The sequence below is a fragment of the Camelus dromedarius genome, chromosome 6, assembly GCF_036321535.1.
Source record: "Camelus dromedarius isolate mCamDro1 chromosome 6, mCamDro1.pat, whole genome shotgun sequence".
Classification (NCBI taxonomy): domain Eukaryota; kingdom Metazoa; phylum Chordata; class Mammalia; order Artiodactyla; family Camelidae; genus Camelus; species Camelus dromedarius.
In genome coordinates this window covers 75,722,604-75,747,155 of record NC_087441.1, presented here as the reverse complement: position 1 = coordinate 75,747,155, position 24,552 = coordinate 75,722,604, and the positions used below count along the sequence as shown (strand labels likewise).

Below are 24,552 nucleotides of genomic sequence, written 5' to 3'. Positions count from 1 at the left end.
CAGTTATTTTATGAAAACTGATGCCCAATGAAATTGTGCATGGAGTCCAAGGAGGAGGGTCACTTCCTCAGAAGTCTGCGATCATGGGGCCCAACCCCCTCCTCATCCAGAGGGGACTCCACAGACCCCTCCTGCCACTGGAGAGGCTGCAGCCCAGCGCGGGCTGTCCTCCACCAAGACACCCACTCTGGTTCGTGGTCACCTCCGCTTCTCTGAACTCAGCCTCCAGGCATAAACAAAGCAGTTAATTGTGTCCTCCACATGAACAATTTTAATTCAAGGAAACAAGCATTTTAAGAAGTTTTTCCCCACAAATAACTAGAACAGTAAGCTTCTCAGCAGTTGAGGAAAAAAGCAGATGACAAAAAAAAAAAAATCCTAATCTAGGGCAAAAGGCAAGGACGGAACTGTTTAAATGTTCCTAGTAAAACCACAGCATTAAAGTTTTCCAAATTAATTTCAGATTCCTCCAACCATCTATTGGAATTAAACTTTTAAACCATTTCTCTAATAGAATTCCAGTTTCTACATCCATCAGCGTCTAAAAACAAAAGTAAAACACAGATAAATATTACTTGTAGTAGCTGGAAAATGTTTACAATGAAAATTATAGTGTGTAGCAAAATGAAGCTGAGGCATAAATAAATGTAACAATGTAGTTAATCTTTCTTACTGTAAACACTTTGTCAAATAGAACACATTTGAACAGTGTGGCTAGTACACTCCCTTCTGAACTAATGCTACTGACACAAATGGAAATTTCTCCAAAATGAAAAAGCACCAAAGAAAATTTCATTAAAATAACTGATATTCATGGTTTGGAATGTTCCTTCTGGCAGGATTTTTATAATGGAGTAAAAATTTAAACTTCTGAATGAAAACCATTTACATTAACTAAGGCACATCTGGACACCTCCAGGCATTCATATTTATAACTATATTATCATTCACTTCAGTAATAAGGAACCTCTAAAACATGGTCTGTCCCAAACACAGTCTGCTGGTGGGCTGGATGAGTACGACAGGGAAGGAGGCAGGGTAGTACTCACTGTTACCCGAGAGATTACCCACACAAATCTGTTCATGCAACAAACACTACAGAATTCAAAGCTGGAAGAAGTCAATGCATGTACACCCCTCATTTTCCAGACCCTACACTGGCCCAGGCCATCATTCTGTACAACTGCACCTACGTTTGAAATGATTCTAGGGTGCCTACCTCCAGCCTACCTAATGGATATATCCCAAGAGAAAAAAAAAAAAATGGGAATTTTAAAAATAGGAAACAAAATAGAAATCTTCAAAACTATTCCTATAACAAAAGAGCTCCACTTACCCCAAACAAACCTGAAAAGACACACAGAGGCGATTACAATCAAGCAAGATCAAGGATGTCCTTTCCGTGGGTGAGAAAATAAAAGCTTTTAGAAGAGCCTCAATTACAGACATACCAAACGCCTGCCTGACTTAGTTACTCACTAGATTATAAACTCAACCATAACTCTACCATAAACTTGGGAAATTTAACTTTAAACAATTAACCAAATATTCTCTCTCCATCAGTTTGACCAATTTTTGACCACTTGACATAGACGTTTACTTACTAAAATGATTTTTTAAAGAGTAACTCAGATGTAACACTGTGCTGTTTTTCCTTTTTCACTAGGTCATACTTTCAAAGTATAAAATCTAGAAGCAAAGTAGGTAATTTTATAAATGTAATGTGTATATTTTAATACTTAGCAAAAAAACTTAGAACTTCTCTAGTAACTCCTGAGTTATGTTTTATTTTCTCCTTGAAGCTGAAAAAAAGTAGTTTCTCAAGACCTAAATTCAAAATAAAACTATACAAAATAATTTTTGAACTGAGAACTAGACCTGATTTAGAGAAAGCAGACAGATGGTCACCTCTGTCATGATTCTTTAGAGTTTCTTATGATATTGAGCATGAGAATGTGTAATGGTACAATATTCTTAATGTTATACACTTTTTCTCTACTGTACAGAAATATATCTTATGATTATATACCACTTTACAGTATTTCAAAATATTTTCACATATATCATCTCCTTTGGGATATGAAAGCACAAAAAATCGGGAAAAAATATACTAGGCTAAGCAAGCGATATAACATCTATTTGCTGTGAAATGCAAAATAGTATTTTACCAATAGCCAATACTTAGCATCCTTGCAGCCCATGGTACAACGATAAAGTCTGTATATTTGCAAAAATTCAATAATGTTTCTAGTTTTTTGGCCATGCTACACTGCACTTTTATAACAGCTTCTCAGTAAATTTCTGCAAGCACATGGTAGTTTTTAAAAATACAAAAAACATCAGAGTCAAACCCAGAGGGCCGTTTCATTTCTAACACACACATAAATACACACCTATAGATCTTACTTTAAAACTATTGAATGTACAAAGTATTCTTAATAGAAAAAAAATTCTAGACTCTCATAATTTTTATCTGCAAAAGGAATGCCACCCTCTCATTTGTTTCCACTGAGTAATTCTCTCATAAGTTATTTACAGATTAAATGCAGGAACCATACTGGTACATGTGAATATGCATTAAAAAAAAACCACCACCACAACCGTGGACAAAGGCCACTGTTCTAAATGGAAGCCAGGCAGTTTTCCCTCGAGACTAAATAATCTCAAATTAAAGGGCACAATCTAATCAAATCCCTAATTAGGAATAATTGTCTAAAAGCTAAATTACTGAATGAAATGTTTTTGCTTCTAAGGGCTCTGATATACTACTAGCTTCTAAGTAATTCAGATTATATCCATGTATCTTAGTATCTGCTGCTTATTAATATTTTAATATCTGGTCACAAAAATTTAATATTATACATTCAGAAAGTGGTCTGAAAATTTTATCATGTATGCAAAATTGGTAAGATATTTTGAGTTTATCATATTCCTACAGTTCAGCCCAATGTGACAACCTACTCTCATGCCCTAACCCTGTGAAACTGTTTATTGAGCTTCATGGGAACATGGCTTCAACACGCAGTATGCTAGAGGGTCCGTGTGAAAAAAGGAGCTGAAATGCAGCAGAACTCTCTCCTCAAATCCTAATGCTCACTTCACAAAACAGTAGAAAGCAAAACCTGGCATATTATGAGAAATGATAATGAGAAAAATAGTTTATATTTATTGAAATACAATATATAACATGAGTGTCACTAACATTCATATTGAAAAAGTCAGATTTGAGCAACAGGGATGTTTCATGTAAATTTCAAGGCAATAAAGTCATATCTCTAAAGGCAAACTATTGGTGTGTTAATTTTTCTAGAAATCCTCTACTAAAAATCCTTTGATCAACAAAGATAACAGAAGATGATATGATGGGGTTAAAAAATAGGACATAGTAAAAATTCTCTAGAGGCAAAAGTGAACAGAACTTTCTCTAAAAGCCTAAGAAACACACAAAAACCATTTCCTTTCTAAATGAAGTAATGTGAAAACATTTTTTCTGTTAATTGCTATAACTATATTTATATGTATGCTCTGAAGTTCTCATGACAGTGCTGGATTGTTTTCTAATGTGTAATAATAATTAGTAATATTATAGGAAATAAAATTATTTGATCTTACCTAATATTAACACATGAAGTACTTATTAAAACTGAGTATATGGGATGTCAAGTCTGTTCTCAATTTCAAGTTTTGACAACTTAAAACATGCAGTAAGTTGTAGGGTTTTTTTTTTTTAAGATAGACTGTGGACTAAGCAACATTAATTGCGCAGACCGCAGAACACTGAGATATTCATGGTTTTAGGGACCACTGCCTGTTGCCAGCTCAAGATGCATGCCTTTTGAAAACACACAATTTCCTTTCTTATTTTTTTTTTAATTCTTCAGTCATTCACCTTCAGAAACAAGCACCAAATTTATATGGAACAGCCACAGAAGGCAAAATTCTTTTCTTGGATTTCTGCATCAAAACTGGTTTTTAAGCCCTTGATACAGAAAAATATTTTTCTAGTATTTTGAACAAAGCAAATGCTTGAAATCATACCGTGGAAAGTCCCCTCTGTAGGGGATCATCTGAATGGACACTAGGCATGCACAGGCCAGCTGACAAGGGTGGCAAGTGAGGGCCAGCATGGAGAAAAGGAAGAGGGAAAAAAAACCCAGCAGGACTGACCAAAGGGCAGGGGCCACTACAGCTCCCCAAGAACATCCATCTCACTTACAAGAACTTAAAAATCAACATGCTGAGGTGCTGTGATGAAAAAAGAAAAGGAAAAAATCCACATTTCTTTATGAACACCTTTGAGAAGACCAAAATTCTTCCCTCCAGCTTGGGGAAAAAAAATGAATCCACAAATAGGGCAAAGGCATAGCAAGGAAACAAAATTAGCCTCTTGATTTTCTTCACATAGAAGGTGGTCTCTCAAAAGAATTTATTCGATGTATCAAAGACTACAGGACCACTTCCAGATATAATGAAAATAATTCAAATGTCACTGCTGTGTACAGGATTCGAAAAATTCACATCCTCAAGGTGTTCCAGGACAGATTCATTAATTGGGTCTCGCCTTAGAACTTCTTATTAAATGTTAAATTCAGTGTCGCCCAAAATAAAAATGAAATAACAACCCAAAGCTTATAGCAGAGATCACAAACAGCTGGCTACTAGTGGAAGTGGGACCTCTGTTCCTCGGGGTAAACTGAACAGCAGAAAACCCTTGTGGGTTTTCTGACAATTCACTGTGACGGTACATCATCGTGGGAACCTGCATCTCCGGGATTTCCACAGTCTTTGTCATGACTTTCACTTTCTTCATCTTTTTCAGGAGTTCCACTCTCCTTTTTCTCCACGGGACTATTAGGTGCTTTTGCTGGCTGAGGCTCGGAACTGTCGGCATCACCGTCTGTCTCTGCGTTTCCTGGCCCGGTGGCCTCACTGCCCGGCTCTGCGCTCGGCCCATCTGTCTCTTCTCCCGGCTCTCCAGGTCCCCCCTTTTTTTCTTCAGCTGTTTTGCTATTTACATGCACCACCGAGGAGGAGGAATTCTTGGCGTCCTTGGATTTTTTATGCAGGGACGTTTGACTGCTTTGACCAGAGGCGGCGGGGCCAGGCGTTTTCTGAGCTTTGCTGGCCTCTGACTGGTCTTTCCTCGGTGGTCCCCAGATAAAATTCTCTGAAGGCGTGTAATGTTTCTGGGCGAACCGGAGGAGCTTTCTCCTCTCTCTTCTGTCTCGAATGGTGTAAACAAAATACTCCAGGGCGCTCTGCTTAATATTGGGGATGGTATTTTCCACCAGCGCCTCCTGGAGAATAAATTTTACAAGGGGAGATTTAAAACTTTCATATCCAAGCTCGCCCAGGCTTTTCAGAATACGAGTGATTCTTAAATAGTTGTGCTGGGACCTGGAAGAGGATTGGATAAAATGAAAGAGAAAAATTAGATGGAAGAAAGCAGGGGAATAAAAACTATTGGGAAAATATTTTTTATGGAACTGTGAGCCACGAACACGTCTCAGAATGACTGTACTGAAAGTTGTATCAGACGCCATTAAGAAGAATAAGACAGAAGATATTAAACCTCTATACCTCAGTATAATGCCACTCTACATAAAACTCAAGCATATACTATAAATTTTCTTCATTCCTTTAGTTCTTCATATTTGAAACATATTTAAATTTACAATTCATTCCCACTGGGCTGAACTGCTGTTTGTGTATTAAATACACTGAGGATGAGTATCTCCTAGCGCATCTGCAGCATCACCAAAGTGTGGCACCCATCACAGGTACCCAGTGATGAACGTCAACACGACATCAGCGTCCAGCCCAAAGGCACGATTTACAGGGTCACCTGCTCAGCAAAATCCACCACATTAACCAGCTCGTTAGAAAAGCAGCTAGAAGGATTCCGACAAAGGATGCAAAACTGACTTGTAGAGCAAAGAGTAGGGGCTTCAGAGCCAGGCCTGAATTCACCTCTGCCAACTCCATCTGTGTGAAATCACGGTGTCTCTCAAGCTCAGTACCCTCACCTGTAAAATGGGGAAAACAGCCCACACTCCTCTGGACTTGGAAGAATCAAATGCAGGGCAGGTGGAACACAGTCAGTATGAGACACTGTATACCACCGATGTTATTATTGCCATTGTTATTACTCAGATTTTGTATTCAGGACTGCTGTATTTGTACCCATCCCAACTTAAGCACCTAAACTCTCTTCCATCTGTGGCCTCTCTCTCCTCTTCTTTCCCTGTCACAGAATTTCAAATGTTGCTTCTAATGGCACTGACCCCAAAGATGCTTCTCTCCCCAGATTGCACTAACGTCTTCCATTTCGGTCCCCAAACTAAGGCCACTATCAGATGAAAGTATTCCAAACCTATTTGGTCATAACTAATAACCTTACCTCTGCTCCCTCACTCAGCCCAATAGTTGCTTGATTACAAACACCTGGCTGCATCCTATGGCACCTTCAGGTACGTATGTTAATCATGTGTGTTCTCAACAGCCCAAGTTATTTCTTATTTCTTTACCCAGCACTGCCACACAGCCACAACCATCACTTATTTCCAATCTCCCAAAACCTATTTATACCTCAGACACTGAACTTTGTACAAGCATTGCACGTATGTGCCCTGGCTCCCAGAAGTGTGAGAGTAGCCACTTCGGAAAAACTAGCCATTTATTTGGGAAGAGTGAAGAAGGATATTGAATTGAGGGGTGGAATGGTGTGGTTCTATGGCCTTATATTTTTAAAAAAATTTTTATTGAAGTATAATTGATTCACAGTGTTAGTTTCAGGTGTACAGCAAAGTGATTCAGTTATACATATACATACATATATATATGTTTCCTTTTCAAATTCTTTTCCATTGTATGTTATTACAAGAAATTGACTATAGTTCCGTGTGCTATATAGTAGGTCCTTGTTGTTTATCTGTTTTATACATAGTAATGTGTGTCTGTTAATACCCAACCCCTAATTTATCCATTCTTGCCCTTTCCCATTTGGTAATCATAGTTTGTTTTCTGTCTGTGAGTCTGTTTTTGGTTTGTAATTAGAATTTGCATTATTTTTTTTTAGATTCCACACATATAAGTGATATCATATGATATTCGTCTTTCTCTGTTTGACTTATTTCACTTAGTATGATATCTCTAGGTCCATCCATGTTGCTGCAAATGGCATTATTTCATTCTTTTTATGGCTGAGTAATATATATACACACACACACCATATCTTCTTTAATCATTAATCTGTTAATGGACACTTAGGTTGTTTCCACGTCTTGGCTATTGTAAATAGTGCTGCTATAAAAATTGGGGTGCATGTATCTTTTTGAATTATAGTTTTCTCTGGATATGTGCCCAGGAGTGGGGCTACTGGATCATATGGTAAGTCTGTTTTTAGCTTTTTAAGGAAACTCCATACTGTCCTCCATAGTGGTGGCACCAAATGACATCCTCACCAACAGTGTAGGCTGTGGCCGTATATTTTAATAAAAGAGTATGGACAAAACAAAAACCATGATTCGGGCTAACCAAATATCAGAAAAATCCAGCAGTTTTTATTATTCTCTCCGTTTACCAAAATAGTATCATCTTAATATTCAACTCTTTGAAGGCCAATGGGTAAAACATAGCACAGCTTCATTTCAGGTTTATGAATCTGTGTTTTTTAATGGTTAGGAAGTACCAGTCTTTTAAGACAATACAAATTGGAGTGAAGTTGAGACAACATGCCATTACCAGCAGGACTGACCTAGTTGTCAGGTTAGTGTAAAGTCTGGATACCCTAAAACCTCAGTGGTAAAATCCCTGGGCAGGAGCCGCTTCATAAATTGAGGAGAAAGGGATGTATGGAAAAGTGGAAGAATATTTTCCTTTAAAACTCCCAAAAAGGAGTTATACGACACAAGAAAATTTACTATCTTTGCAACCAGCTCAATTTCACATATCCAGTCCAAGATGAATCACCATGATAAAATGTCTGTGCACACTTATCTGTGTCAACACACTCTCCAATTAAAAAACTTACATAACAGGAGAAGAGGACCAAACCTTGGGTTAAAGAGAATAAAAGATCAGGATTATGGAACAAAATCATGCAAGAAAGAAACTGGGTATTTCAGTAGGATTTGAAATAAATGTCACAAATAAATACAAAAACCCCCCACCCTCCTACTGTTGTGAGGAGACTCGGGGGTCTCACGGCAGATAAAAGAGCAAAGGTGGGCTTCCAGAGGTAAGGGCGGTGGAAAGGGCGGAAGCTGTCAGGAAGACTAGGTGGGAGAAGACGGAAGACACAAAAGGCAGGAACCAGGACACAGAACACAAAAGTGAGAGGGGCTTCCAGGGCCTGAAATACAGCGCAGTACGTGACTGCAGATAAACCTGGAAGAACACCTTAGTGGTTGGTCTATGTCTCTGGCACTCTCACGTTTGAAAATCTTTCACCTCTTCAAGTCATGGTCACTTGTTCACTATTTCATCTCACTTTCAGTCAATAGTTTTTGTCTGCTGGGCTACTATAAATATAGTGAGTTGCCTGCCCACTCTGAAAAACTCAGGATGTCATACAGATTAAAACACCAATCAAAGCTGTATGCGATATCCACGGAAAGGCAATATGGTGGTGGCAAGAAAGGAGCTGGATGGCACAGCGAGTGAGACGGGGCAGCAAGGGTCAGGCTGCCCTCGCTGCCCCAAGCCAGGAGGTCATTTAATGAAAGCCTTCAGAAGGGCTCTGTGTCCAGCTACCAATGAGAGGATCTGATGATAAAACACCAAGGAGGATTTAGGCTGACAACCCTGTCTTGTTCATCACTTATTCATTCAACAAACATTTACTAAATAAGCTTGCTACTCTAACCCAAAACTACAAGGTGGAAAAGGGGATTCTCTAAGATGACACTTGTGAGTACACGGAAAATGAGATACTATCAGATTCTCTTCAAAGACTGACTTCTGCCCTCCTTCACATCAATAGGCTGCTTGCATGCAGTTGTCATTGACAGTCTGACGCGAGTGCTTAGAAATGTCATCCAGAGATCGCTACCTGCATGGCTTTGGCAGAGGCACAGACACTTCTCCAATAAATGCCCTTTATAAATCCCATTTAACTTGAGTTATGAGTTAATGGGTGTTCTGGTCAAGACCATAAGGCTTTATGCCCATATTTGAGTATTTTAGTATAAGCTACCATTTTAACAGTGTTGACTATAACTAATAAAGTAAAAGGAAGACCTAAGTGTTCATTTTACCAAAGCAAGATAAAAGTTCTAGAAAAACACAAAACATTTAGTTATTTGATGCACAAAACTCTGTTTGGGGCAAAGACAAATTTCTTAGGTTAGTTCTAATTATTTTTCTCTTAATACTTGCCCAGTTCAACTAATTGCAACGTGCTAAAAATGTTTTAAAGTTGTTGGTTTCATAGTCTGGCACTCATAAGTTACCCTATAATTAAAAAGAAAAACAAAATAACCCGCCAGTTTGCATGCAAAGAAAATAATTAAAAAAAAAAAAACTTTGGGTAAACGTATTAATGAAAGTTATAAATATCCAAGCAAAAGAACACAGCAAATCAATTCCAAATCAACCGTTTATATTTTCTTCACAGGTTTTAGGATTTACTAAGCGAAAATGGGCTTTTGTTTTTGACCTAAATGATGAAGATTCTAATTTTCCCTCTTTCTTAGGAAAGTGGATGTGTACATCTCAGTCTTACAAAATGATTTTTATAGATCAGAGGCTTAATTCATGGATTTAAGCTAAGAAGGCACCAGGCCTGAGGGACAGACTGCGCTTCAAGAAACTTACAACCTAGGAGAGCTGGTTTGGAGAAATGTATATAAACAATAACCACAAATGCCAAGAAATGTGGTATAAAGAGGGAGAGAGACCACACTTGGCTGTGGGCAGTGGAGAGGTTTCAGGAAGAACCAGCTCTGAAATTGAGTAGCCATATTTCTACCTGAAATATCCTTCTTTTCAGTTGTTGCTTTGTTTTGTTTTGGGAATACAGAACCGGGAATAAAAGGCACTTTGGACTAGCTTTTGAATTCAAATTCCTGGGTCCATCTGCTACTTATTCCTGCGTTCCACGGAGAATTCCAACCAAGGGAAAATAAGCCGGCTGGGATGTACGGCAGGCGGGGCTTTACTTACTCATTCAGATGCTGAAACCTCTCCTGCCAGTTAACAGCCCGAGCAACATTTCCAGTTTTATCGATCAGTTTTATTCCAAAAAATTCTAACATCATTTTATAAGCCAGGAGGAACCTTCGAATTGCTTCTTTTGTTTTTTTGAATTCCTAATAAAAAAAAGAAAAGGCAGTTGAAGGGACTCGGGAGTGACAGGGCAATCACATGGTAGTATTATTTGGCTATTTCACGTGAAACAAAACAAGCCTGCATTACCTCAATTTCATATGTAGTTAGTTCTTTTGCGTAAAAGTTCAAGCCTTGTTCTCTCAGAGGGAAGAGCCTATTTTTTAGAAAAACAATTTTTTTAGATTAATGTTGCCTGGAAAGCATCCATGATTAAACAGGACACGGCTGTTTAAGAGAGAGAAGAGAGAGAAGAGAGAGAACATGGGACTGACCATTGGATGTAAGTGTGAGAAGAGAGAGAACATGGGACTGACCATTGGATGTAAGTGTGGTTGTGCTCCAGAGTCTCATAATCCCCTTTCCACTTGTTGAGAACTTCTTCAATGTAAACACCTAAACGGTGAAAAGGGAGATGAACCAGGCATTTCAAACATTGTTGAAAAGCATTTTAAGATCTAATCACTTAAGCTTTATATTAAAACTTTTTAGAACTTAATAACAGCACACAAGAGCAATGCTTTTATAAGGTGAATACCCTATGCCAAATACTCAGTTATGTCATAAGCCTGACTTAAAAAAAAATTAATGGTGCCTCAAATTGCAGAAAGTTCTACTGGACAGTTACTCTAAAGCAGAAGCTGGCAAACTATGGCCTGCCGTCCTGTTTTATAAAGAAAGCTTTACTGGAACACAGCCACGCACATTCTTTCATGCATTTATATACAGCAGTGGAGTTGAGTCCACTGCAACAGAGATCATATGGTCCACAAAGCTGAGGATGCTTCCGACCTTGCGCTGCACAGAAGTCTGCCAGCCTCTGCCTTGGAGGGACAGATAGTTCTTCAAATACTAGATCGAATAAAAATGAAATGTATCCCAGGGGTAAAGAAAGAAAGGAGACAGACGTGGGGGGATGAGAAAGAGGAGAGATGCAGGAAAAAGGAGAAGGAAAGGTGGAAAGAAAAATGCAAGGAGACGGTGGGTGGTGAGCGCCCCCTATCTGCAGGGCCCGTCAGGCCGACTGCGCAGGGACTCTCTATCTGGATAGCCCCGCTTTTACTGAGGAAATCGTGTGATCTGGTCAAAGTCACTGACTCATAAAAGAACATGTCTAGAAATAGAGCACAGGTCTCCGGTTCTAAAATGTAAGCCCTTCCTTTGATCGCTTCCTATTTTCCTCCCATAAGAACTTATTACAGTAAAATCCGCCTGCTTATTCTGACCCCCACCCAATCTTACAAGATTTCCAAATAAATTTTGTGATAAAGATTACAAAAAAATTAATGCATTGCTTTAAGTTATTGCTCTAAATTACTACCTCAAAAATAAATGCACTGTTGGAAATACAAAAATAATTTGGTTAAACACTGTCATTATCTCTACGTTCAATGTTTTTAATATTTGAAGGCATTCCTTTAGGTAAATTTTATTAAATTCATATCAGAGTCAAATTAACAATCTGCCATTGCATTTCTTCAAAAGGTTTTCTTACCCCAGGTCCTAAAAAACTAATTTAATTAGTATTATTTTGATTAGTAAATAAAGCAGCGTGTTTCCACCATTAGTAAATATGACAGAGCATTTTTATCTAGAGGGTTCCTTCCAAAACAGGGCTGACTTCTGGGACACCAGAAATTAATTAAAGACAAGAGGATCTGGCCACTTCAGCAATGTCCTTAAGTCCCAATTCCCAGCAGACGTGTCTGCCAGTGCACAATATAGGAGACTCCTCCTCCCAAAGCTCCACCCCACATTTACATATTCTTCCTCCAGTTAATTCACCAAAGAATGCAAGGTCCTGCCCTCCGGAAAGCTTTGCAGTCCGCGACCTTCGTTCCCTGGCTCACAGTGCTGTGGATTTGGCTGAGTTTCCACTGAGAGCAGAGTGCAGCGGCCAGGGCCATCTGGTCACCTCGCAGAGATTACGGGCTCTAAGGAGAACAGCCAGCTTTCTGGTCTGACCTGCATACAATTAGGATGCCCACCAGGAACCACAACGTGGTGCCTCTGTGAAACATGCCTGTCACCCTGGAGGCTGCATCCTCTCACTCTAGGTTTAGAAAAGATCCTATGAGGGCAACTGTAGAGTTGTAAAGGGGGACACGTTTATTTGGTTGAGTGTCTGTGGTCCCCTTCCTAGGATGTCCTAACTCTGAACTGGAACTGCGGTAGCCCCACTCCCCCCGACCCCTGAATCTGAAAATCAACAGGAAAGCTTACTCTAGTACAAACATCACTTTTCAATTAGGTTCTAAATATTCTGGGGGTGTGGCACAGTGAAAAGAATACTTAACTCTAGAACCCAGACCCAAGACTGTGATCCAGTGACCCAAGTCAGTCATGCAAGCTGTGGAACTCAGTGACTTCATCTTTAAAACGAGAAAGTTGACTTTAATTTCCCCTAATGTTCCATTTTAATAATCTAATATTCTGTGGTGCTATAAATCTCCTCTCTTCCTCTCACAAAAATGGCGCCCACTACCTTTCAGAGAGTAGTAGCCACTGCAAACACGTGGTGGGAAGGTATTGCTAACCCTCACGTTATTCCTCCAGAATTTACCGAGAGGATGCTCACAGCGCTAGGGTCTAGGTCTCTGGGGAAACAGACAGCAGAGGAAAGTAAAGCCAGTCAACGAACCAATGCATTAAATGCATTAAGAGTGTATGGACCATGGAATAAACAAAGAATAACTAGCTGTAGTATTATTTTAAAAGTCTGCTTTTTACCAAGGTAGTAGATTACTCACCATCTGGCTTAAAGGGAATTTTATTCTTATAAAAACGAAGATTGCTTAAGTCATTCTGATACCGGATATCTTTGAAGTTCTGCTAAAGGAAAAAATAAATCAATCTCCAGCATATGGACATATAAAAAAGGCACAAGGACCTTTCTTGCATGTTTGCTCATTGGCACCCCAAAGTAACAAAAACAGAAAGGAAATATTTTACATTTTAGAAAAAGAAAGCCATTCTAGAGTCTTACTGGGTACTGGTGTCGGTATTTGTACAAATCCCTCGCAGCATAAAAACTTCTCTTTGGTTTGGCAGTTGCTTCAGTGGAATCACCACCCTAAAATTAAAAGTGAAATTCCATTTACATGTTGAAGGAAGATAATCCCACTTAGAGAGATTTCCAGAACAAACTTAAAATAATGACTATCCATAAAGAAAGCCTGAGAACTGTCAAGCTGTCCAGATTAATGAGATACTATAAACATCCTTTTGATAATGCTCCCTAGCAACATTTATTGGCATCCTTGGTTCCTGATTTGAGGCCAATAACATTTGTCCTAAGGTGTTTTACTAAATAAAAAAACTTTATTCTTCACCAAAAGCCTCTAGAGGCCAAATGTTATGGGTCAGTATCCATCAGAAACAACTCAAAATGAATTCAAGACATATATTTCACCAGAGGTAACACAAGTGATACTACAACAAAACTTACTTTAGAATACATCACACTAAAAAAAAAAAAAAGTGTTAAAATAATAATTCAATTCTACTAAGAAAACTATCATTAATTTTGCAATATTTTGCTGTACTTGGAAATCAAGTAATACTGATGAAAGGAATGGGGGCTTTTAAAACAAACTAAATAGCTTTCTAAACTCCATCCTTTACAGCACGTAGCAAGTGCACAAAGGCATAAATGACTTTCTGTTAAGTCAGTGATCATACAATGTGATACAAATTAGCAAGTTTAAACTATATACACACAAAGCAATAAAAGCTCTCAACTGGAATGAACCTCACATTGTAGTAACTTATATGTGGTAGTTCACTCATACTGCTTAAATTCTAAACACAATCCCCATCCCCATGACATAATGTTTAAAGTATAAGATCCAGGTCCATATAACCAGTTTACAGTCTCTAACCACATGTACTATTATAACGTATAAGAAAGTGCTTTGGGTCCAGTGTCACGCAGAAGAATGAGAATGGTGACGACGATGAACAGATGACAAAGTTTAGATCGGGACATTTATTATGAGCTCTGCCCCAAGTCCTCTCCTCATCAGCCCCCACCCCATCTGTGTAGACAGACTGCCACCCTCTCAGCCATTTTCACACATTTTTGAAGTAGCGTGGTGCTCACCATTACTACAAGTACCGAGACACCTGAGCACAAAATTCTCTGTTGTTTAACGTCAGCGACCCCATCATGTTGCATAAGAACAGGAAAGCTTAAGTTCTGGTCCTTGCCACATGTTTCAAAACAGCTCTGCCTCTCAAGGCTCTCAATCTACAGAGCCTGAGCCACAACCATGCGGAGCGTCATCCTACGTTTGTGCAGAAAAGCACTTTCCCGTTTACAAAGCACTTACACGTGCAGTATTTAATTTGACCCTTATAACACACCTGGCAGGCAGTTAGGAGCACTTGCATCTTAGAAACAAGGAAATCCAGGCTTGGAGAAGTTTAACAAGACACGGAGCCCAGAGATAGGGAAGCAACCAGAACCCCAGGCTCTGGGCTCGAAGTCCAGCTAGCTCAGCATGAGTCAGTTTAAGCCCCACTAAACACAAAGGATCGCTATAGAAACTTTGGTATAATGTCAAAACCCCAACCTGGGAGTCAGGATCCTTGGGCTGAGTCTTAAATCTGCTGCTTATTTGTGAGGCCTTTAACTGCATCTTGGTTTTATCATCTGTGAAATGAGAATGACTCACACCCTACCTATTTCCCACAATTATCCGGGGAACAGCTGCCTCCTCCGACCTCTAAACGTGCCAACCTGCCGCATCCGCCGGTTCCTCCACTTCCGCTCCTCTTGGTCTCCATCCCACTGCCTTCACCTGCTCTGCCACGGATTCTGCTCCTTAACATACTGTTCCTAGTTCCTGTATCAAAACTTACCTGTCTCCTCGTCATTTCCCTCAGCAAACATGCTGTAGTATCTCTAATCTTAAAATAAACACACACAAATTGAGACTGACCCCAATCCCCCCCGCAATGACAGCTCTGCTCCCTTTTATAGTAAAACATCACCAGAGAGCTGCTCACAGTCCCTGTCGGTTCCGTCCTCTCCTATTCTCCCCAGACCCTCCCTAGTCAGGTTTTCATCCCCCACATTCCATCAAGATGGCTCTTGTGAATGTCACTAACAAATTTCCATCTCACCAAACCATTTCTCAGTGCTCAACTCAGGCGACCTTCTGGCAGCATCAGGCCAGTTAACGCCTCCCTCTGTCCTGAAACACTGTCATATGCCACACCTGGCCTGGTTTTTCCTCCTATATCATTGGTCAGCCTCATATTTGGCTCCTCCTGTTCACAGGCTCTAAATGGAGGAGCGCGAGGGGGCTTAATCCACGTTTCTCACTCGCCTTCATGACTATGTCTTCCCATGACTTGAATACCACCAATTTATATGCTGACAACTCCAGTCCTGGACTGAGGCTCCACTCATAGACATAATTAACTTCTCAACAACTCCACTTGGATGTCTCATAGGGTATTAAACTCAAGAGAATTCTTGATTTAACTTCTGTTGCTGCTTTCTTTCTAGATTTCCCGACCTTAGTTAATATCACAGTCATTTCTCAAATACACACTTGGACTAGAGTACAGCAATGAGGGTGGTAAGACGCAGCCAGCCTGGGATGTATTTTAAAGGTAATTTGAAGTACTCGCAAATGACTATGGGGGGTAGGGAACAGTCAGATACAAAATTTAAAAGTAGATTTTTTAAAGAAGTGACATGATGATACTGACAAGAAAAATTAATCATTAAAGGGGAAAATAGAGGGTTGGGGTGACCTACCATGTACTGAGGTTGCAATTAACAGATTGAAACATTAATTATCAAACTGTTTTATACACATGGACCTGGTTAGTTGGACTGAATCTGAGCTGGTGTTTTTTTAAATTCCAAACTTCTTGAGAAGGTTATTTAAATGGGAGACAAGTGGAAGGGGTAAACACTGCAATACAGCGTCTAATACTTCCCTGGGTCTTAATTTGCTGGACAAAATGACCCAGAGCCAAGAGGCAGAAATATATTCACAATTCCAGCAGATCAAAGCACCTCTCTCTCTGGATGATCTTGGGCAAGTTTCTCCTTCTGGGCCTCAAGTTTCTCTAAAATGGGGATTCAAAACAGCAACTCCCACCCCACCCCCAAAATTGCAGGTAATGGAAATAAAATGTTTAGCATCCAGCCTGCACTAAGACTGCTTCCTCCTGACCTAAACGGAGATGATCATCAGGACAGATGAGGCAGCCTTCACTGTAAAATGCAGGAGCTGATTTCCTCTACTCCAGCCAAGTACCCCGTGGTTACATTAGACTGAGGGCTCCATTCCCCCTTCTCAACCCCCATGGCTGATAAAGAGGGAGGCCTAATGCAGAACCACATGCTGGGAAGACCTCCACGATGCACACTTCTTCAGAGGGTTGGCTCTGCAGTTCCTCTCTTTTTTTAAGTTTTCTGAATTATTTTCAGTCCATCAGAGATTAAAAGAGATATTCATCTCTTCACTAACACCTCATCCAAGTTGCACTGGGCAAATGACTTAAGCGCAGTTGGATCAACAAGTCTTCCGGTTGAAATAAGATTTTCGAAGCATGCCTTGAACTCCTGGGTGGGCAGGCCTTACTTGGAATAAGAACTATGTTGTGTTAACGTCGGATGGGGGCCTTCTAGGATACTTCGGAAAGCGGTAGACCCCTCCGTAGGGAACAGTGCTGGCTGCTCAATCGCGGTCCCACCTTATTCTGGGTAATTCTGACCAGTAAGATGCACTAGACGGGTTTTCACCGTCGTCTATTTTTAGGCAGGTTCCTCCCACCCCAGCTTCGCATCACCCAGCTGCGCTGCGGAGGCAACGAAACACCCATTCAAGTTGGGTTCCGCCCGGAGGGACTTCCTCGTGGTGGCTGGGCTCGGGCCCCAAGCCGGCAGCAGGCGGCCCCGCGCCCCCGGCCCCCGCAGGCCCTGGGTCCCCGGGACCAGCCACCCGCGCCCCCGCCCCTGCCACCTGCGCGTGCCACCTGCGCGCGGGGGTGGCCGGGACCGCTCCTCCCCCCGGGGACGTCCTTTTCCCCCGGCCGAGGCCGCCGCGGGCCGCATACCTGCTCGGCGCCCGCCGCCTGGGCGTCCCGGTCCGGCGCGGGGCTGGCGCGGGGCCGCCCGCCGGCTCGCTCCGGGGATTGCGCGGGCTGCTCCGGCTCGCGCCCCGGGCCCTCGTCGCCGCCTGGCCCCGGCTCCTCGGGCTCGGGCTCTGAGTCGGTCTGCCAGGTGGAGTCGCAGTCCTCCACGGTGGTGGGCTCGCGGAAGCTGACCCCGCCGAGCAGGTTGCCCATCGGCGAGGCGAGAGCGGGCGCGGGCGGGCGCGGGCGGGCGCGGGCTGCGGGGCGCGGGCGGGCGGGCGGGATGCGGCGGCGGCGCTGGGGCCCGGGCCTGGCCGCGGCCGGGGCGCGGGGCGGCACCTCGGCGCGCCCGGGCCGCACTGCCTCCGCGCGGCGGGCGAGCGGCGGGCGGGCGCACAGGCGGGGAGGAGCCCGCGGCCGGGGGACAGCCGCCGCCCGCGCCCGAGCCCGCCCATCGCTCCCCGCGTCCCCGCCTCCCCGCGGGCGCGAGCCGCCCGCCCCGGCCCCGGCGCGCACCTCGCTCTCGGCTCTGCAGCCCGGAAGGCCCGCCTCCCTCGGCCCCCGACGTCCCCGGGAGTGATCGGGGTCCGCCGCCGCCCCCTCTTCCCCACAGCACCTGGGGCCGGGACCACCGGTCGGGCCTTCCCCTCGCCCCGGCCCGGCAGGCGGTGCGATCCGCCCCGCTCCGGGAGAGCAGTGGGCGGACCTGTGTCCGGGGAAGTGTCCCCGTCCGTGAGCAAGCCATGGCCATCCCCGCCCCTTCACCCGGCCGGTACAGCAGGAAGAGAAATCGCCGCAGCAGAAGACAAAAGCTTATGGTAACCGGGCACCACATCCACAGAAAATCCAAGCTCTCACGACTGGATCTGGGGGGACCGCAGCTGTCTGTCACCTCCTCTAATGAGCAAAAGCAGCAATACCTAGACGTTCACATTCATCTGTGGATAGTTTTATCAACACCCACTCCAAATCCGTGCTCTGAGTAGAACAAAAACTCAGAATCCTTGGCCCCTTGGTCTGCTCTATAAATCAAAGGAGAAGAGGAGAAAATGTGGTATAGAGGCACTTAAAGATAAAACAGCCTGACTGAATAGGTGGCTCCGGTAAACTTTATACGATGACCTTCTAAGTGGAAGGAAAGCCTCCTGAAGGCAGCCCTGTCTGCACGTGCAGAACTTAGTAAGGACTCAGCGCACGTGCTGAACATGGACTGAGAAAAATAGGTTCCATATATAAAATTAAATTGGTGTACTTGAAACAAGTAGTTCCTTTCTAAATGTTTCGTGGTGAAATGAGACTGCATCAAGGATTGATGGGCTGCTTCCAGGGAGGGAAGAGGTGAACAGGATGCCCATTCCACAAATGAATCAGGATCGTCTCTCTTCAAGCACTGCAGCTGTGGCTCTGTCCCTAATCAGTTTCTGACCTTGGACAAGTCACACAGCTACCTCAAACCTAAATTTCCTCATCTATAAAATAAGACCAGATTTTCTCTCTTGAAGCTCTGACTTTCAATTATCCATGAATGATCTAAGACTATTAAGTCATAGACACACAAGTAAACCAGAGGTACAAAAAGACTTTTTGGTCATAATGGCTTAGTGAAAAAAAGGAGGGGGATGGGCAGCAATAGAACACATGAATCCAATTGGCCATATCTGGGGATGTGGATTCATCTTCCATTAGCAGAGGACCAGAACCCACTGCAGAAATAAATGCCATCCATCTAGCCATAGTCATTCCAGAAAAGAAAGGCTAGTGACCGTTGCTCTCCCCGGGTGCTCCAGCAATCCCTCTAGCTGTGTATAGATTAAATTCGGCCTCTTGTTCTTTGTTCTCCTCTCATCGAGTGGTAAAGCCTAATTCTCCACCCTCTGAACTGGGGCTAACCTAACCTCAGTGGCTTGCTTTGGAAAACAGAATATGGAGGATTTTCGAAACTAGGATATCTGGAAATTTCAAGGTTAAGCTATAAGAAATCTTGCTTCTTCTACTGAAGTCTCCAGGAACATATTCTCGTGTAACCCTGAGCTGCCACGGAAGAAGTTCAACTCCTTTGAGACTGCTCTGAGGGAAAGGCCGCTGTGGACGTCTTCCGGTCACCAGTCCCAGCTGAAGGCTGGCGGCCTTCTAGCATCCCCTGATGAATCCTGATGGTTTTTACTGGATCCTCCAGACCAGCCCATCCATCAGCTGAATACTTCTCAGTGACCTGCACTGATGTTATGTGAAACAAAGGAACCAGCCAGCAGAGCCCTGCCCAAACTTCTCACGCTCAAAATAGTGAAAAACAGTAAAATGGCTATTGGTTTAAGTCATCAAATTTTGCAGTAGTTTGTCACACAGCAATAAATGACGGAACAAAGAAAAATATCTGTGAAAGCCTATGTGTATTTGTACATACAACTGGTGCAGTTAAACCCTTACCTTTCCCACCTCTGGCAAATGTATCAATTTTTATAGGGCTGGAAATTTTGTGCAAAGTTGTGCAATATATTTTGTAAGGAACATAATTTTACATGAAGTATTACAACAACCTTAAGTAGTCCATTTAAAAAAGGAAGTTTGGAGCAATAATTGATCACATTGTGTCCAATCTATGTATTTAAGAAAGTAAATTCTCAACTCTAGGTTCTGTACACAGGAATCACTCTACCTGAAAACCTCAACTTTTCCCTTATCCCTACCTTGGAGAGTATTTAACATTCCTGCCTTGACACTCAAAAAGTATATCTTTGCTTCATACAAAAAACTCAACATTTAGTGCCACGCACATATTAATTTATCAATATGTATTAACTCTAATTAATCATTATTCATCCAGTATATCTGCAAAGAATATTGAATTCAACAATAATATAAATGTGTATGGAATGAGAAGAAATGTCCTAATGGCCTATTGTAAAGTATATTTTCTGACTGCTGTTACCCAGAATCTACCCTAAGCCACTCAGATAATATAGCCATACTCCAGTGTAACTGTTTTCAACCTTTGCATGGTTTCAACCATGTCCTTGAAGGGTGAGGCCATTGCAGGGAGGAACTATAGTGCTTCAAGAACTAAACTTTCTTGGCTGGAACCCAAGACACATATGATATATCTTAAATTGTTTTTTAAAGTGAATTGTGTTTGAGGGACTTTAAGAAAGGTTTATTGTTATATGATTTCCTTTGAGAGCCTTTCAAATAAAAGGAAAGTGTAGATCAAAGGCTATTTCATCCAACCTCAGGAGTTAACTTCTCAGGAGCTCCTGGGAACTTAAGACTCATGGAGAAAAAAAAGTATGTTATAAAGAAAAAAATAATCACCCTCTTTTATCAAAAGCAACTCTATTTCCATCATTTCCAAGAGAACACTTTTTGTTTTTATTATTTTGTGGTAAAAGTGAAAGTGCAGGGAGTGGAAAACTGACATCCTCAGCAGACTTGAGAACTTGGAGCCTCCCTGGCTGTGGATATCACGTGTCTCCAGCAGCCTTTTTCAGGCCCCTGGAGTATTGCCTAATACCCCAGAGTATGCATGCACCATATTTCAAGGAATCTAAAAAGCAACTGATTCTCAGATGCATCTGATTGTGGAGGTATTTAAGTGTGAAAAAACTGTACATTCCACAATCCATGCAGTATGGTGGTTTGCTAAGAGAGAGGTTTAACATTTTTAAAGGACTAAGTTATCTTTAAGAAATAGTTCACAATTCAAAGGCCAACTCTAACTTCATATCCAATACTGAATATTTTCACAGCTTAAAGCCCTTTGTACCAATCACACTAAAATTATTAATAAAGCAAAGGTAAAATGTTCATAGAATTTATGAGTATTGAATTAGTATATAATAAGATACCAGCGGAGGTTAAGTTGAGATTAATGTGATAAGAATTTGGTAATAAATCATCATTTGCATAACTAAGCAAATAAATTCAGCCTGTAGACTAAAAATAGAGGCATGTTTAAATTTAAAAACTGATAACATTTGTTCAATAACAGTGTTTGGAGTCCTTATTTGAACAATTCAGCAGCATTTAGACCCATACTCTGGGCTTTGTATTCAATTTAAGATGCTGTACTGAAAAGATCTCTTCTAGCCACAATTTTAATAAAACAAAACATTCAAAAATTTTAAAGAAAATTAGTATAAAAATTATCAAATGTAGGAATGTGGACCTCAAACAAAAAAGGAAAAGAAAAATTTTGCGTATCACCTCCAAAGTTACTGCTTACCATCCGTGAACAAAAATAGATACGTATCACCACATTTCCTTTTTCCAATTATTATCGTTAAGTATATGTTATTATTTTATAGAATTCTTTTTCTTGGCCCTTTAATCTGATCACTTAAAAACATTACAGTAAATGAATAACAAATGGATGTGTAAACACATTCTGGACTTTTCCAGCCCAGTAGGGTGCTTGTTTTTGAATCTACCGCCAAGGAATGTATGATTCTGGTGGGTCCCTCCAGTCTTCCTCAGAGCTTCTGCCCTGCTTTTCTATAGTTACTCTTAATGTGATTTTAAAAAAAAAAGACTCCCCGTGGCATGTTGTAGGGATGGATCTTCTCCAGGCTACTCAGAGCATAGGTGCCCCTGTGGACCAGCTGACCTGCTGTCACTGAGCCCAGGGACACACCAGAGGGGATGCAGAGAGACCCAAAGGCAAACATTTGGCACTCCATCCCAGGACTCGATGGTGGCCCCCATGCAACCAAGTCATGCTCCTGCCCAAAGGTGGGGTAGGATGCTTGAGTCTTCACCAACCCCAGACCCTGGTCTGGCTTTCCGTGAGATGGGGGTTTCCTCTGGGGAGGTTGAGGAATAGTTCCTCACAGACTGTCAGCAACTCCATCAGGAGAGAACTTAGGCATGGGTGTTGGTAGCAAAGTACAATCCATCCAGGTGGCTGTCTCCTCAAAAAGAGGCACAATCCTGTTTGGCTGCCACTGTTCCTCCCAGGCCTCACAGCTCTCAACTACCTTCAGAAGCATGCCTAAGTAGTAGCTTTGTCTCTATTTGCAACTTTGTTTTCTAACAACCTCTCATCTATTCTACCCAGTTTCCAACATGGCACTAGTGATCCTCCCTTCTTGATTTTTATTCCCTTCAGAGTTCCCCTTCCATACTGGATGAGGACTGGCCCTGTGTGGACAGTCAAATACTGTGAACAGGATAGCATGTGATTTCTGAGGCTAGGTCACAAAAGCCATTGAGGCCCCCCCACCTTGAGCTCTTGGATGGTTTGCTCTGGGGGAGGTTGGCTGCCATGGCCTAAGGACACACAGCAGCCCTGAAGAGAGGCCCACGAGAAGAGGAGCAGAGACCCAGCCAATAGATGGCACAGACCATGTGCACCAGCCACTTGGAAGTGGTCCCCCAGCCCCGGTCGGGCCTTCTGATTCCTGCAGCTCCAGCTGACATCTACCTGAATAACCACTTAAAATCTTCCCTCCCACAATGAGACTTATCCAGCTGAGTGAGCTTTTCCCAAATTCTTGGCAAAACAGAAAGCACTAGAGAAAATAAGCAATTATTCTTTTTAGCCGCTACATCTTGGAGCTGACATATTACAAATCACTGGAGTAACTGGAACACCATCACTGAGTCGACACTAGTCACCAGCTTCATTAATGGCACAAACTTTTACTGAGCATCAATTCCATGCCAGGCCCTGTGCTAGGCTGGGATCCAAAGGTGTAGAAGACACAGCTGCTGCTCTCCATCCATGCGGACACACACGAGTAAATGTAAATGACAACAGGAGATCTTACAACAACATGCTACGAGAGCACAAAAAAGGAGGAATGATCCTCTATCCTTTGTCAGTCAGGGGAATTATTAGTTCTTTCAGTAAAATGTATTCAGTGCTTTTAGGAAGCAGTCCCTGTGATCTGTGTCAGGCACCGGTGAAAACAGTCACTCCTACTCTCAAGGCCAGCATCAAAAGCTGAGGAGGTAACATACTGAAGGAAGCTGGAACTAGGTGATGGAATCTGGCATACTGCGACTGTCGCAAGACCAGTTGCTGCAGAATGTGGGTAATAAGTTAAAACAGAAGGAGGAAGTAGAGGCTGCTGGTGGGGAATTTTTTTTTCAAAAATGTCCGTGGTGAAAGAAAAGAGTAAGGTCAAGAGGTCGGTCCCCCTTCTGGCCTGTATCCTTGTTCCAGCAGCTCTGCTGACTTCATCCCCGTGCTGTCCACTCTTCCTCATGGTGTGTAGACTGAGATCATTGGGAAGGCTGGCTGCCTCTTGCTCCAAGAGCTTCCTGGACGGCACCCATCATGGCGAATTTCTGTAAGGCTGCGAGGCTGCCCTCAGCCACACAGGCCCAGAATTTCCAACTCATAGGTGTCACTGAGCTGATCTGACCTGCAGGTGTTCACTCCTTAACAGAGCTCTCAGGAGACTAGTCCATGAACTCAGAATGCCCAGTCTTAATTCACAATTAACAACTGTCACTGACGATTCCCAGTGTACACTTGTGTCTGCCCATCAGGCTTGGTAGGTGTTCCTCTGAATTCATCAGTTGAAATCTAGCCTCTAAGGTGATGGTATTAGGAAGTGGGGACTTCAGGAGGTGATCACTCATGAGGGTGGAGCTCTGAGGAATGGGATTAGTGCTCTTCTAAAGGAGACCCCAGGAAGCTCCCATACCCTTCCTGTCCTGTGAGGACACAGTGAGAAGATGGCAGTCTGTGCTTCCAGAAGTGGGCCCTCAGCAGATCTGGAATCTGCCAGCACCTTGATCTCAGACTTCTTAGCTTCCAGAACTGCAGGAAATAAATGTGTGTTGTTAAACCACCCAGTCTATGGTGTCTTTTTACAGCAGCCTGAACTGACCAAGACAGTGGGCATGACATCACAACAGGAGGTACAATAGGATTCAGATGTTTAAGGTTCTTAAGGTCCCAAAGCCTGCAGCCTTCTCTTGTCTGTGACGGGGAGCCAAGCAGTGCACCCTCTAATCCAAGCACTGTTCTGTTAGGACACTGTGCCTCTTAGACTCTGTTTTTTTCTGGAGATCCATCAGTGATCAGATGATCCACTGCTTATAAGTGGCTTATTCAGGGAAAGATTCCAAGTCCCTCAGAACCCATCCAACATAGGGTCTAGCCAAGCTGATTGCCAGCAGAAG

The 24,552-nt window shown here is 42.5% G+C and overlaps 1 protein-coding gene across 4 annotated transcripts; it reads right to left on the bottom strand.

The window, feature by feature from the left end:
• Positions 1 to 1,251: 1,251 nt before the first annotated feature.
• On the bottom strand, positions 1,252 to 17,669 carry OGFRL1 (opioid growth factor receptor like 1). Of its 4 annotated transcripts, none has more exons than XM_064486961.1 (8): positions 17,407 to 17,669; positions 15,190 to 15,237; positions 13,313 to 13,399; positions 13,077 to 13,158; positions 10,644 to 10,722; positions 10,417 to 10,483; positions 10,165 to 10,310; positions 1,252 to 5,397 (listed from the first exon to the last, which is right to left on the bottom strand). In XM_064486961.1, the coding sequence occupies exons 1-8, from the start codon at positions 17,635 to 17,637 to the stop codon at positions 4,731 to 4,733; spliced, it is 1,407 nt and encodes a 468-aa protein (XP_064343031.1). In that variant the 5' UTR covers positions 17,638 to 17,669; the 3' UTR covers positions 1,252 to 4,730. The 4 variants fall into 4 exon arrangements, with proteins under 4 accessions (XP_064343031.1, XP_064343032.1, XP_031311774.2 ...); XM_064486962.1 differs by having other exon boundaries at positions 13,077 to 13,155; XM_031455914.2 differs by lacking the exon at positions 15,190 to 15,237 and having other exon boundaries at positions 17,407 to 17,668.
• Between the last annotated feature and the right edge of the window lie 6,883 nt (positions 17,670 to 24,552).

Coding starts and splice junctions, on each gene's coding strand:
- OGFRL1 (XM_064486961.1), bottom strand. CDS start 17,637: ATGGGCAACCTGCTCGGCGGGGTCAGCTTCCGCGAGCCCACCACCGTG. Junction 10,484..10,643: donor AACCACACTTACATCCAATG/GTCAGTCCCATG, acceptor TCTAAAAAATAG/GCTCTTCCCTCTGAGAGAAC. Junction 10,311..10,416: donor TAACTACATATGAAATTGAG/GTAATGCAGGCT, acceptor TTTTTTTATTAG/GAATTCAAAAAAACAAAAGA.